We start from the raw sequence: 15,715 nt of genomic DNA, 5'->3' as shown, positions 1-15,715 counted from the left end.
CAAGGTGAAGATGACATCATTGGAGACCCAAAGAAAAGGATAGAAATAACGTTGGAGATGCGGGAATGATCTGTGTGATGTTCTTTCTCAGGATTCAAAAGAATAATGACTTTTACATGCCTTATCTCTTGACAACATTAAAGCTGTTCCGAAAGTTAGTTTTCATAGGCACTTTATCATATATTAATAAATGTCAGATAATTTGTGATTTTATACACAAAATGCACAAGTGCACACACTCATCAATTCCTCTAATCAATTGTGTGAATTCCTTTTTCAGGACGTCATGTTTGGTGGAACTGACTCAACGGCATCTACAGCAGATTGGGCGATGTCAGAATTGCTCAAAAACCCAAAGGCTATGAAAGAGGCACAAGAAGAGGTATAGATACAATTAGAATTTTGAATATTGTATCATAATTATTTTTTTTTACATTAATTTATAAATTTGAAATTACTGAGTTGACTTGCACATGAGTTTTTTTTTTGGCTCTATATTAGGTAAGAAGAATTTATGGAGGCAAAGGATATGTAGATGAATCAGAGCTTCATCAACTAAAATATTTAAGTGCTGTCATTAAAGAAACCCTAAGGTTTCATTCACCTGGGCCATTGTTAGCTCCAAGAGAAAATTATGAGAGTTGCGAAATTAATGGATATGTGATACCTCCTAAGACAGATTATCATTAATGCTTGGACCATTGGAAGAGATTCCAAGATTGGACTGACCCAGAGAAGTTTGAACCAAAGAGAATTCTTGATACAATGGTTGAATACAACTTCAAAGTTTCAAACTTTGACTATATTCCATTTGGTGCTGGAAGAAGAATATGTCCTGGATCAACATTTGCGACATCTATTTTAGAGTTGTTACTTTCCAATTTACTTTGCCATTTTAACTGGAAACTACCAAACGGCATGAAGTTTAAGGAATTGGACATGGACCAGCCATTTGGTGCCGCAGTAAGAAGACAAAATGATCTGATTTTAGTTCCTATTGGCTATTCCCCTTGAGTTTATGTGTTTAGTACCTGAATACTGTTTTAATTAGCTGGTTTTAGATATCTTTAAATGCGTGTTGTTGAAGCCAGAAATAAATTAAAAAGATCGTTTTGTATTGAATTTTTTTTTTGGTGGAGAATTATAAACTAGATGCTTTTTCATTTCAGAAAAGAGCAGCAAAATAAACCTTCAAATTGCGTAAACGATTTGTTTGTTTCTTATTATTAGTTCTCCCCAAGTCTCTGTGATATTACCTTACATTAAATTAATAAAATAAAGGTTTAAAATTTTGTAGCTATTTTTTGACTCAATAATACATTCAAACTTTTGTAACTATTTCTACTCCATAACATTACGCAATATTTAAAATGTGATTCAACAAGATTGATTGAATATAATTCAAAGGTAACCCACGTCTTTCGTTCGTATAGAAAAGTCTAACTATATTTCTTTTGATTCAAATATCACAATATGTACGTGTGTATATAATCTAAAAACAAATTCAACAAGATGCCATGGGTGTTGATTAAGCAATGAGACCCACAAATTAAAGATTCGTTAACTTAATCTACAGATAATTAATTATAATATAATTTATTTTATTTTAATATTTTGATTTGAAATCAGACACTACACTATTGGCCTTTAATTTTAAATCAAGGGTCAGTGATTTAAATCGACCAGGGTTATGGTACCCACCCACATTGCCGATGTACTGTTATTCAAAGGTATGCATGTTGGGATTGGTGGGGAAAAATGTCAAAGTTGATAACTAAAGATTTTAAATCAATTATGACAACAATATTTATGCATTTTTACTTAATTTTAGTTACCGTTGAATCGACGTTGTGGAAGCCAGAAATGAATAAAAATGGTTTTGCTTTGAATTTTTTTGGTGTAAAATGATAAACTAGCTGCTTTTTTAATCCTTTTTTTTTTTTTGTAAAATGCTTTTCTACTAATTTATTCATAAAAGAGAGCAGCGCAATAAATCTCAAAAGACTCTCATTTATTTCTTACAAAAAGTCTCTCCTTCAGAGGGGGAGAGAGAGAGAGTCCATATATAGTGGCTTGTTAGTTGGCCAAAAAAAAAATGTATAGTGGCTTATTGTTAATTTTGCATTTTTGTATCAAATTAAAGTTGTATTTCTAAGAAAGGAATTTCCGCTACAAACCAATATTAATTAGAGTGTATATTCTTTATCCCATCAATAATATAAATACGACTCTGGAGGAGTACATAAAATTTATCATCAAGAAAATTACATATTAAAAATTTAAATTTAAATTTCATCAAAACAGTAAAAACTTGACTAATGAGGATCATTTACTTCTGGAGGGGCGGCTTCTCTCCATCTCCCTTCCGTCCCCTTCCCTGCATGGACCTTAATTTGTGGAATCTTTCTTCTTCTAACTAACATGGACAACTTAATTTGGTATAAGGTTAATCTTTAATCCTGTTAGAAATACTAGCAAGTGGACAACATTAAATATAAAACTTCAAATAAGTCAATTGTCAAGGACGGAGGAGAAGTCAAAGAAACGTAGCGAGTCAAACAAATATACGTCAAACGAAAAGTAGGGGGAAAAAATCATGAAGTCGACGATTTAGAAATTTTAAATTACAGTTCTTGCCTCTAAAAAGGATTAGTTAGGAATTTTAAATTACAATTCTTGCCTATAAAAGGCGGGCTTAACAGCTCAAAATCTCACACTACCATTCTTTCAATATGGAGATGCAGATCCCATATTCCATCATCTTCTTCACTTTCTTCTGCTTTTTCTTTGTCATCCACAAGCTATCTTCTTCCGCAAAATCCATCAAAACCCTACCTCCAGGGCCATGGAAATTACCTCTCATAGGAAATATGCACCAGCTCATTGGGTCACTACCTCATCGTTCTCTCGCAAATCTTGCAAACAAGTATGGTCCATTCATGCACCTTAAACTTGGACAAATTCTCATATCATAGTGTCTTCACCTGAATATGCCAAAGAAATAATGAAGACCCATGATCAGATCTTTGTTAACAGACCCAGAATTCTCGCCTCTGATATCTTTGCCTACAATAGCACAGACATCATCTTTTCCCCATATGGAAACTATTGGAGGCAACTTCGAAGATCTGTACTTTAGAGATTTTCTCAGCAAAGAGGGTTCAGTCATTCAGAAGGATTAGGGAAGAGGAGATATCAGCACTTGTAAGCAATATTGCTGAACATGAAGGCTCTTTCATAAACCTTAGTAGAAAAATCTCCACGCTCACGAATTCCGTAGTTGCGAGAACAGCCTTTGGGACAAAGACACAGAACGTAGAACAGATGTTGGAAATTATGGAGCAAACGATAAAGTTAAGCTCTGGGTTATCAATTTCTGATTTGTATCCGTCGCTGAAATTTATCAGTGTCATCACTGGGACGAGAGCTCGAATCATGAAGTTGCACAAAGAGGGAGATAAGGTGTTTGATGACATCATCAGAGACCACAGAGAAAAGAAAAGAAACAATGTTGGAGAGGCAGAGGAAGATCTTGTCGATATTCTTCTCACGATTCAAAAGGATAATGACTTTGACACCCCCTTTTCTCTTGACCCCCTTTTCTCTTGGCAACGTTAAAGCTGTTCTTAAAGTTAGTCTTCGTATGCACTTATCATATTCTTTTTTGGCCTGATGCACTTTTTCATATTGAATGTAACATAATTTGTAATTTATTTTGATACTCAAAATGCACTTATTTTGAATTCCATTTTCAGGATATTTTCTTCGCTGGAACTCAAACAACAGCAACCACAACAGAATGGGCGATGTCAGAATTACTCAGAAACCCAAAGGTTATGAAAGAGGCACAAGAAGAGGTATAGATAAAATTAGCTAGAATTTTGAATGTTGTGATATCATAATTTTGTGGGTTGTGTGTATCTATAAATACAGTATATATTAATCTTATAGTATCTATATATGATATTTTATTTAATTCATTTATTCATATTGATTTATAAATTTGAAACTATCGAGTTGACTTATACTTGAAAATTATTATTGATTCTACAATAGGTAAGAAGAGTCTATGGAAGCAAAGGATATGTAGATGAATCAAATCTTCACCAATTGAAATATTTAAATGCTGTCATCAAAGAAACTCTAAGGCTACGTTCACCATTAGCATTGTTGGTTCCAAGAGAAAATAGTGAGAGTTGTGAAATTAATGGATATGTGATACCTCCTAGGACAAAGATTATCATTAATGCTTGGGCCATCGGAAGAGATCCCAAGAATTGGAATGATCCAGAGACGTTTGAACCAAAGAGGTTTCTCAATACGATGGTTGACTACAACTTCAAAGGTTCGAACTTTGAGTATATCCCATTTGGTGCCGGAAGAAGAACATGTCCCGGATCCACATTTGCAATGCCTATTTTAGAATTGTTACTTTCCAATTTACTTTATCATTTTGATTGGAAACTACCGAAGGGGATGAGGCCTGAGGAATTGGATATGGATGAGTCGTTTGGTGGCTTCGTACGGAAGAAAAATAATCTCATTTTAGCTCCTATCGGCTATTCCTCTTGAGTTTATAGTGCACATATTTATTCCGCGAATAATGATGTCTCGTCCGATTTTAGATCCTATTTCCTAATTAAATTTTTAATGAGGGATTTATCTCTAATTTTCTCTTAATTATATATGGGAGAACTTTGTTTTCTCGTTTTGGTCTACTTCCATCTTGTGAAGTTTATATTATCAATATTTAGTTAGAATTCCGTAGTAGGGAGCACGCACTTTGACTTTCCCGAAAGATAAAGAGAAACTCCTGAAAGGGATTAACAAGAAGATCAAATCACAGTGCAAGCAGCTTTGTCATTCTAAAACGTAGGGGAAGATAAGGAGAAGCTTCTTTTCATTGATCGTATCATTTATATTAAAAAAAAAAAATTAAAGCGTAGGGGAGTATTGATTATACTAGTTAAGAGTAGTGATTGAGGGAGTTGCTGAGTGTGGCTTTAGTTTGAAATTTCAGCCATATTTTAATCACTGTCAGACGCCTTTTTCATTGACTCAAAAAGGATAAGATTGGTGGCCGCTTGTCCAATTCTCACCACACGACAATCTCTTAAAAGCCAAATAAATTCATGTGGGCCGCGTTATAAAATGGCTTTACTGTAGTTTATAGAAATCAACGGAAAATTCGAACTTTTTTTTTCTTGATATTTTCAAATGACCCTTTTGCATTCCCAAATATCGCTTGTCTCTATAATGTGTGTATATGTAAATTATATATGTATGTGTATGCGTATAAATATATACAGGGACCGAGCGAAAAATTGAAGAATAACTGACTTGTATTGTTGATCAGTAAGATCCTCGGTTTTCTTAAATTTTAGAAGATTGTATTGTTCTCCACTGTTTGGTGAGTATTCGCTGCAAACTCCAGCTTAGGTATTAATAGCAAAGAATGCCTTGTACGTTTTCAAAAGCAACTTGGCCTTGTAGCTAAATATAAGTGGATTTGAGTCAAATGCAGGGAGTATTTCAGTGAAGTTACCAAAAGGTCTTATTTAGATTAACATTGATAAAGGTAATTTTTATCCCAATTGACTTTTGTGAATTGAAGATGAGGTAAAAGTCAATTGATGCCTGCGATTTATATTTAAATAAGCTTTTGTTTTTTTCAAAAAAAAAAAGTCAGCCTGACATAAACTTTTATAGATAATAAGTTGAAAACTTTATTTTAAAAGCTTTAAATTTGAAGAAAATGCAAAAACCAGAAATTAAAAAAGAGTTATTTTAACTTTAAAGTGGCATTTGACAAAAAAATCAGTTTTTTTTTTTGCGCCAACGGCCAAAAAAACCAGTTACTCTAAAAGCACGTCAAACTTTTTGTTTGTCATCGTCCCAAGGCTTATCCTACATAAGTATATAATAAGGTTAAAGAACTCGTAAATGTTAAAGATTTTGAATTTAGCTGTGGCATCTTGCAACTACTCATTGTTGGTTTCCGCTCTCCTTTCCTCATAAAGATTAGAACCTGATTTCAGCCTAGTTTCGTCAGTCCCTTAAGAACTCTCACACTTCATAGTGATGGATTTCATCTTTTTTTGGTATGTGAAAGAAAAGAAAATTTTATAATTTTAGTTTGTGATTTTGATTTGTGTTGCTGCAAGCCCAGCTTGCATAAATAATTGAGTTGGAACTTGGAAGGTAATGTTCTGTGACTTTCCTAGAAGTTCAGCCCCTGGTAGAAAACTTAAAAAGCATTCGTAGCCAAGTAACCCCTGAAAGAGATTGAAACAACATCAAAAATCAAATCACACTCCTAGGAGTGTCGTCTACCTGGAGGAACGTAGGAGGTAGCTTCTTTTCATTCATTTCATCATTTTCTTTTCTTCTTATGTTTTATTTATGTCTACCCCAAAACCTTATTTAAATTTTCTTACTTAGTTATTCATTCTCACATTAAAGTGGAAGCATAGTATCAACAAATTATTGGTTGAGTTGGTAAGTGATAACTGCCTAATCCTTATAAGGAGGAGAAAACAAATTCTAATCCTGAAAAGTATATTTGTTGGGAGGTTTATTTCTTAACTATTCCAGTCTAGTTTTAAGTCCAAAGTGATTTGGCATACCCTTATTTCACCTACAATCATTCGCAAACAATATTAAAGCCCAAAAAAAACATTAGCAACAATAATTAATGAAGAGGAAGGAAATGAACTAAAAAAATGAAGAGGAAGGAAAATTCATTACCTGAGAAATCTCGGCATAAATCTGCCTGGACGCCAGTCTAGCAACCCGCAAAAACAATCCAGCAAGCAAAGCAAACTTGTAAATATGGACCAAGAGAAGAAAAAAATGAAGAATAATTTACTTGTATTGTTGGTGAGTTAGATGCTCTGTTTTACACCCTATATGCAGAGTAAGTGCGATAAATGAATATCGTTGCCACACTTTAAGTCATTTACAAATATTAACTAATTTGACTTTCCACTTTTTGCCCCGAAGAACAAGTTTTCAAACAATCCTTTACTTTGTTTGACATAAATAAAATTAAAATTATTTAAGAATCATTAAATGAACATAATGAATGAATCAATATATGTATGATTCTATTCTTTTGAAAATGCGAGAGACTCTGATTTTTTTTTTTTTTGACCAGCAGAGGGACTCTGATCTAAGAAATCAGTCAATTTATATATCAATAAACACATGAAAAATGAATTGATTGTACTAAAGCTAAAGAATACTTTTAAGTCCCGATTGATACAAAACATTAAAAATAATGGGTAAGGATTCAAATTGGGATTGAAAAGTTCATCTTTTCATTTGGTGTGAATTAACAATGACTCATAGGTTATTTTCCTTTGCATTTTTCTCAATAAAAGAAAGTATGCATCGTCCGAATGCAACTTTATTCAACAAGCATTCAGACCAAGATGACATTTCAAAGTCCCCAAATAGCCACTTAAATAAGAAAAATTCAAATTTAGGTATAAGTGACTAAATTGGAATTTATAAATTTACTAAAATAACCATATTGCCCTTTATTTTTTTAAAGAAATTATACCAAGCACCCTCATCGGCGATCATCCGCAGAAGTTCAAGTGAGTTGTCATCACCAAAGCTCTGGCAGCATTTCAACCACTAGTTGTCAAAACTCCAGCAACCAGCAACTATTTTTTTCAGATCTTTACAAAGTTCTTTAACGCTATTAACAACTTCGTTATATCAATTAATAATAAGTTTTTTAGAAAATTAAAAAGTGGCATTTTTAGAACTTCAATAACGAGGTTAACAAGTTTTGTAACGTTATTAATAAGTTCGCTAGAGTAGTTAACAACAAGTTTTCTGACAAATTCAAAAAATGACTTTTTTTTAACTTTAGTAACCTAGTTAACAAGTTATGTAATGATACTAACAATTCTTATAATACCATTAACAATTTTAATAGCAAGTCATGTAATGATATTAACAACTCTCATAACCATAGTGATTGCCTAATAAATGAAAAAATTTTGATGTACAACTTTGATAGGGAGCTAATATTAAAAACATTAATCTTTATAGGAAAATTTTGTTAATAGTATTATAAGATTTGTTAATATTATTATATGACTTGTTAATCGTTATTGTTAAATTTTTTAGAAAAACTGTTGTTAACTATTATATCAAACTTATTACTAGGGTTACATAAATTATTTTCTAATAAACTTGTTGTTAATTGCTATACAAGACTTGTTAATAGCGTTAAAAAACTTATTGACGGTATTATTGAAGTTGTAAAAATATATTTAAAAAAATAGTTGCCAGCTGCCAGAGCTTTAACAATGGGTCGTAGGCCTGCCGCCAAAGCTTTGGTGATGGCAGCCCACCTGAACTCTAATGGTCACTACTGGCACCAAAACTCCAACGGCAGGCCGCCGATAAGGGTGGTTCGTATATTTTGTTTTTTTTAGAAAAAGACAACAATATAGTCATTTAAGTAAATTTGCAAATTTCAATTTAGTCACTTATACCTAAACTAAAATTTTGCTTATTTAAGTGACCATTTAAGGATTTTGAAATTTAGGAATCATTTTTATATCATTTTTCCTATATATTACTAGAAGACATGTATGGTTGACATGAACTAGATTGCAACAAGAATAACAAGAAAATCAGGGGGAAGAAAAAGCACTGCAGATTATATAAAATATATAATGGTGTTGACCTAATTTGATAATACTACCTTTGGTCTTTAATATAAGAGCTAGTTAATTTGAAGAGATTAAAAAAATTAGTTAAATTAGACATTTGTGATAAATACGAAGTATATTTCAAATTTTTTAAGGAAAAAGTTTTCACATTTTTTGACGTAATTAAACCTAATTAAGAAATCATTAAACTTTTTTTATGGACATTTTACAGTTTACTCAAGAACTCATTCATATGATTGCATGTGACAAGCATTCATATAGAAAATGTCAGCTCATCATTGATTGTACATTTGACCCTTTTCTTTCACACCGGCTGTACATTTGACGAGTGAATATTACTCAAGGAACTATAAAAGAGAGGGATTAACTTTTGAAACAGACTCTGCACAACAATATCAAATCACATGTGTCCACAACAAAGGCAATGAAACAAAGCATACAATACAAAAGAGGGACTAGTTAGAGGCATGCTACTCCTTGCACAATTTTTTTTTTTTCAAATTAAAAGGGCAGGCACTAAGAGCCTAAACCCGTGACCCTTGACTTATAGGAGAGCATCAATGTCATAGGCTACAAGGCTTTCGGCTCCTTATACAAATATTCAATCAAATGGAACTCGGTGGATTACATTTGTTAGGCTTGGCGTGCAGTGCAATCACTCCAAGCACTATATTGTTAGTCCACTATATTATGAGCAATTTTGGCTCCCTTATCAACAAGCAAATTTGGGGATCCCTCTATGGTCAATGTTCGTAATGATATGGGATTACGAAGGCCTTCAGGAAATGAGTTCAAATACTTGCAATCAAAGAGGACAAGATGTTGCAATTCCAAGAGACTTCCAATTTAGTCTGGCAGCTTTTCTCCACAAAATCTTGTAATGACTAGAACTTTGATTATTATTGAGGAAATATCAGTACAGTTAATTTGGAAAAAAATTGATATTCCTCAATTAGGTTCTATATTAAATACCGAAAGAGTACTATTTGAACTTTTTCTTTTTCTATATTTTCAAATAATCCTCTTGCATTCCCAACAATCACTTGTCTCTATAGACACAAATTATATGTCTATGTATGCATATGTGCCTCAATATATGTACGGACCGAGAGAAAAGTGAAGAATAATTGACTTTGTGTCTTGTAATGTTGATGAGAAGATACTCTGTTTCTAAACCTTATATACAAGTTTTCACTTATCACTTTACTTTGTTTGACATAATTAAACTTATTATTTTTAAAAAAATAATTCTTTTATCAACATCTTTCCGTTGACTGAGCCCGCGAGTCCGCGAGTCCTAAGTCGTTCGCTTCTACATTTTTCTTTATAACATAAAGAACAGAAACCTCAGAATCTGTTCAGGTCAAAAAACAAAAAAACTTCGAATGTGATTGTAATTGACAAATATTCAAACGGAAATGTTATAGCATCAATGGTAGTATTTATTGAATATCAGGAAATGAAAAAAAGAAATAGAAAATCAATATTGCAGAAATACATGAGAGGCATGGCAATGGTGTTGCCAATTTCTTGACAAACTTTCATTGCTGCTTAAGATCTATGCAATAAGAAACATAAGTATGTAAAACATCAATTCCAGTCGAGAAGTCTGCACTTTGCTGCCAAGAAGCAAGTGAGCAGTGAATATTAAATAACAAAACCTCCAAATACCAATATTGTTCTATCGACATGCAGGAGTCGTCAGTATTCTAATGTTTCTAGCACATAAAATGGATGCTTTATGAGCAATTTCTTGCCACTCCTCACCACTTTTATGTCGGCATCTTCCATCCAACAATGGGGTTCCGTTTACCTTAAATGTTTGTAATGATCTGAGATTACGAAGTCCTTCAAGAAGTGATATCAAATTCCTACAATTCCAGAGTCGAAGATGTTGCAGTTTCAAGAGAGTCCTCATCCAGTTTGGTAGCGTTTCTCCAGAAAATCCATCAATGCGTAGAAATTTGACGGCATGATGAGGACGAAGCCTTTCCAAAATGAATTCATGAGAATTATCTTTAGATAACTCACAATCAGAGGAGATTGTGTCCCAAGACAAAAATAACTCTTGAAGATGTTGCTTCTCTATTAACCTTGCAAACTTTGCCTCTGTAGGGTTTGACCTCACGTGTTTTAGCCCTCTTATTTTTAAAGTCCCTCTCAAGTTGTTAAGCTCACCCAATTCACTTATTCTTGCACTTGCTCTTCTCCCGTGCATATCCTAGTCATCTACTACAAAATCTGTCAAGGTTTGGAGAGAAGTCAATTGCCCCAAACCACTTGGCATCCACTCACAATTGCAAGGATAAAGATGCCTCAAGCTCAACAATTTATTGATGTCGCTTGGCAATTTCTGAAGACCAGCATTAGAACTGAGGTTTAAGGTTTGCAAGTTGTGGAGTCTATTAATAGTCCTTGGGACCTGCTTGAAATGATTGGCTGAAAGATCAAGAAATCTTAGATGCTTCAATTTTCTAATACTTTTGGGAATTTCGGTAATGTTCGACCTGCGTAAGCCCAGAACACTTATGAATTTCAATTTTGATGCAACCCAATAAAAAATAGAGTGACCCATTTGACACGAAAAAATATGGGCTAGCAAAATTGTCCTTAATTTTTCAAATTTGAATAAGGAAGTTAGAACTCTCCAAACTCTTCTTGGCATATCATATGACAAATGACGTGTTGTGTCTTTAGAACTCTCTTTTTTTCTTCTTCAATTAAAAGATACTCATCCTTTGCTACAAAATGTGCTAAATCATGAATGAGGTCATGCATTTTGCATGTATTTATGTCACCGTAATCATCTCTTATGGCATCTTGGAAGAAGGACCTTCAAAGTAGATTCATAAAATATTCATTCCCAACATCTTCCTCACACCTCATCGGATTAGTTAATTGAATGAATCCTTCAGCCACCCACATTTGAACTAGTCTTTGCTTCTTGAATTCAAAATCTTTTGGGAACAATGAACAAAAAGCAGCATAATTTTTCATGTGTGAAGGAAGATGATCATAAGAGAGTATGAGCACAGCAAAGATTCTTTCCTCCAATTAGTCTATGCTCCAAAGCTCACAATTCCTCAAGTACGCACTACCAGAAAAAAGGCTTTTAACGGCGGTTTTGAAGGCGGTTGTTAAAGGCGACGTGAAAGGTAAGGAAAACACGGCGGTTTTAAACCGCCGTGGAAAAGGGTTTTAACGGCAGTTATATGTATAACCGCCGTTAAATTTTTTTTTTTTTAAATTCTGCGAAATTTTCGTGTTTACCACCCTGCAGTTTACAGCTCCAAACAAATGTAGGCAGTGTAGATCATGCAGAACAAGATCAATTAGCTAGTTAATATACAGCAATGAAATTTTTTTTACACAATTCGAAAATAGGGAAACCGGCCAATATAATAGAACTAAGTGGTTACCAAGGAACACGTATTGGCTAGGTCCAACAATTCTGAAATAGAAGTAACTACTTCTTTGTACAATCGAAATCATGAACAATATAAGAGGGAATCGAGACAAAGCATCTAACAATGAATTTTTTGACAAATAACCTATCTATCTATTTGAAAGCTAAATTTCAATTTTTTCTACCAATGTTGTTGACAAAGTGTCCCTCATCAAGTTGATGTCATCCATGAGATATGGCGCAGTATTTTGAAATATCTGTTAATAAAAAATAACATAGTAAACTTAGTCAAAAATGTGAAATAAATTGAAGAACGTCATGCAACGTAACTCATCTTTACCTCGTCTAATTTCTCTGTCGTTGCTGTCTCAATTATGTCATTCATGTAGCGGATGACATAATATCCACACTCAACATGTCCTTGTTGACAACGGTACTAAAAAAATAAGATATAAAATTGAATATTAGACATTATTGATTATAAACATTGACTTTAATTCATCAAAAAATGTTTAAAAGTTAGTTCAAAACAACATATACCTGTGGAAGAATCCATGTTGGTGCTTGTCTATTTTGTTTAATCGCCACGACATTAAAACTATGAAAAGCCCTATCAACATTATAAGAGAAAATGATATTAGAGCATGCTTGTATAAACTTCACAAGTAATAAATATATAAATAAAAACTAACGTGTCGATGACATCTTTGGTTTCTTCGGATGGACTTCCACAGAGTGAATCGAACCAGTAAACTTTGTTGTCAAAAGGGGCACAAACAATTAGAGTCCAATGATAACTGCAAAAGGCAAACCATGTTAATTATAACCCGACACATACAACTTGTATATCTCAAATACAATAATACACTTACCCTTCCACGTAAGGTGCAAAATATATTAGCTTTTTGGTCTGACTCATTGCGGTCATAATGTAGATTGACCTTGCTTCCACAGTATTAAATTCTTTCTGCACCCTTTGAGGACACATAAAGCCATATGTTCTTTCAGGTCCTCCGTTTCGACAGATTTGATTAAAATGCCTGTTGTTCAAGTAAAAAACATTAGGACATGCATGAAGTATAATATGTAATAAGAAAATGATATTGTAACTTACAAAATAGCAAGCTGCATGAAGGCTATATCAAGCTCCTCAAAGTTGAGGAACTGAACGAGGTCCTTCTTGTCAATGGTGAAGTCGTATGTTATATCTGAACCCACAACCCCCAACGGCATCTTGAAAGTCACAGGCTTATCCATGTTTGGCACCATGGAATGAAGAACCTCCAAACTGGAATACATAAGCGCAACATCACTAGGAAGAGGCAAGAGTACAGGATCAGATGATGCGCTCGTTGTGGCCTTCTTTGCTGCCGCCTTCTTCACTATTGGCTTTGTAATAAGTCTCTTTGGCCACAAAATGAAATGTCCTTTAGCTTGGGCCAAGAGTCGAACCTCATCAGTAGGATTAGGCACTGGTGTACCCCCTGACCACGAACAATCCTCTCCACTGTCACCCTTGCTTGATTGCTCGGAATTTTGTTGCCGTGAATCGTTGTGCCCATGAATGCTCGACCATTAGCAACATGAACAGGTGAATTTTCATAATCCACATAGAGAGAACACGGCATCCCATTGTCTTCGACAGGGTCAGGGCTAGGGTCAGGGTCAGACACTGTCAGTGGCTGTGTCTGATTATTACTGCCCTTTCCGCTTTTTATCACAGGTGAACCCTGAAACATAATATGAAATTAGTTAAGAAACATTAAATAAGTTTAAATGGATCAAATGAATCTTTAGAAGATTTAAAAAGATGTGTGATTATTACCTGGGAAGGTTCAGATACTCGGGGCATCTGGAATCCGCTCGTACCCATCATCATCAAAGTCTGTTGAAACTTGGCATCGAATTCATCACGTATCTTTTGCATCTCTGCCATGTGTTGTTGACTTAGTTCAGCTCGAACTCTCTCTGTTTCTTCTTGTAGTCGTTGGTCGAGCTCCTCTTTAGATACCATGTTAGCGGAGGATGATCTGGTGCTTCTTCGTGAAGCAGAGCCAAAAAATTCTTTAATACCAATCCCTTTAGGGGCCCCTCGGACTCTTCCGGGATGGTCAGCCTTTCCAATAGCAGTGGCCAAGATATCCATCCGTCCTTGAGGGATGAATGTACCTTGAGATAGTTGCTCCTCAAGTGTATCCTATATCATTAAAACAACAAATTCAATTTAAGATAATTGAAAAAAACAATTAATGAAGCATAATTCTTAAATATTACTTACAATCCTCTCAGCAACAGCAGCAGACTGTGGAGTAATGTATTGACCCTTTTTAATCCTCGCCGCCTTCCATTTTTCTTGGCGAGAAGGACGCTCAATAGATGGCATGTAGCCAGTAGGATCTGAAGCAGCAGCCATCTGTGCATTCTTCAGTCGTTCCTCCATCATACTTCTTTCCAACCCACCATACCCTGCACGAGACATGGTATGTGGGTATACATTCTGCTCAGATATTTGTTTGTTCTTCTGACTCAATGCCTATGACAATGAAACCAAATCGACAAAATTAGTTTAGTTAAATAAAATATGACCTGATTAAAAATAAGTTTGAAGAAACCAAACCTGAAATGCGGGGTCTTCACGTTGCTTCACAAAATTCTCCCATGCCTCATCGCTAATAAACTGGTATCGTTCCTTAGGATGCACACCCTTTCTTTTTCCATTAATATAATTTGTTGTAAGCATGGACTTAAAATCCCTCCACCGTTCAGCAATTTGCTTCAACAGACGGTCTCTCATTTGTTTAGTGGCAGGAATATCAAATGTCAGCTGCATGCAATACAATAATAGCATAGAGTTATAAAGTAAATAAACAACTATAATTGAAACAAGTAGAGAAAACAATGCACAATATACCAATATATCCTCCCAAAGGTTTTTCTTCAAATCTTTGTCCACCTTCTTCCAGTTAGGAATGTCAATGCTAATTTTACTGCGTGCGAGATAACCCACATAACTAGTAAATTGAGCCCCATCCTTTCCTATAGGCTTCAGATCATCATCAAACTCCACTGTAATCCTCATAGGCTGTGTGCTCTCATCACGTAAAGCTAAATGCCTCATATGGGTTGGCCCTCTACCCTTTCTCCGGCTAGTAAAAGAGCTGTCATCACCAGAACCCTGTTGACCGGATCCGTCCATTTCCTGTTTAAAGAACAAGGAATTAATAAATGTAAGAATAAAAAATATCAAGTTAATATAAAACATTATATTATTAAGTATATTTAGCAAAAAAAATATCAAAAAATTCATTTGAGGCTTACAACGATTATCCTCCCAAATTCCTTCACAATGATCATCTCTAACAGCATAGTCATCATCTACCAAATCTAATTCAACTGCTTTAGGTCGAGTAGCTGTGAAAGGCGGGGTTTCATCAAGATTAAGCTCTAAGTCACCATCATCTCCACCAACTCCTTGCCTTTTACCTTGAAGCACGATAGACAATTTCTTTTTTGCTAGATCGGGAACGAAGAACACTTGTTTTGCTTGACTTGCCAAAATAAATGGCTCGTCTCCGTATCCAAACCTCTCAAGATCGACCGAAACAAATCCAAATTC

The 15,715-nt window shown here is 34.4% G+C and overlaps 1 protein-coding gene across 1 annotated transcript; it reads left to right on the top strand.

Annotated features, from left to right (window-relative positions):
• Positions 1-280: 280 nt before the first annotated feature.
• On the top strand, positions 281-4,572 carry LOC114758206 (cytochrome P450 71D10-like; the record flags this gene model as incomplete). The annotated part of the gene is made up of 6 exons (XM_028947231.1): positions 281-382; positions 709-963; positions 2,745-2,926; positions 3,081-3,534; positions 3,756-3,857; positions 4,057-4,572. Coding segments are annotated over 6 exons (1,611 nt in total), but the record flags the coding sequence as incomplete, so codon positions are not given.
• Between the last annotated feature and the right edge of the window lie 11,143 nt (positions 4,573-15,715).

Source organism: Neltuma alba, unplaced genomic scaffold (assembly GCF_004799145.2).
Source record: "Neltuma alba isolate B1F8T4 unplaced genomic scaffold, ASM479914v2 tig00010673_pilon, whole genome shotgun sequence".
Taxonomy (NCBI): Eukaryota; Viridiplantae; Streptophyta; class Magnoliopsida; order Fabales; family Fabaceae; genus Neltuma; species Neltuma alba.
Note: the sequence above shows the minus strand (reverse complement) of the source record. Positions and strands in the feature narration are given on the sequence as shown.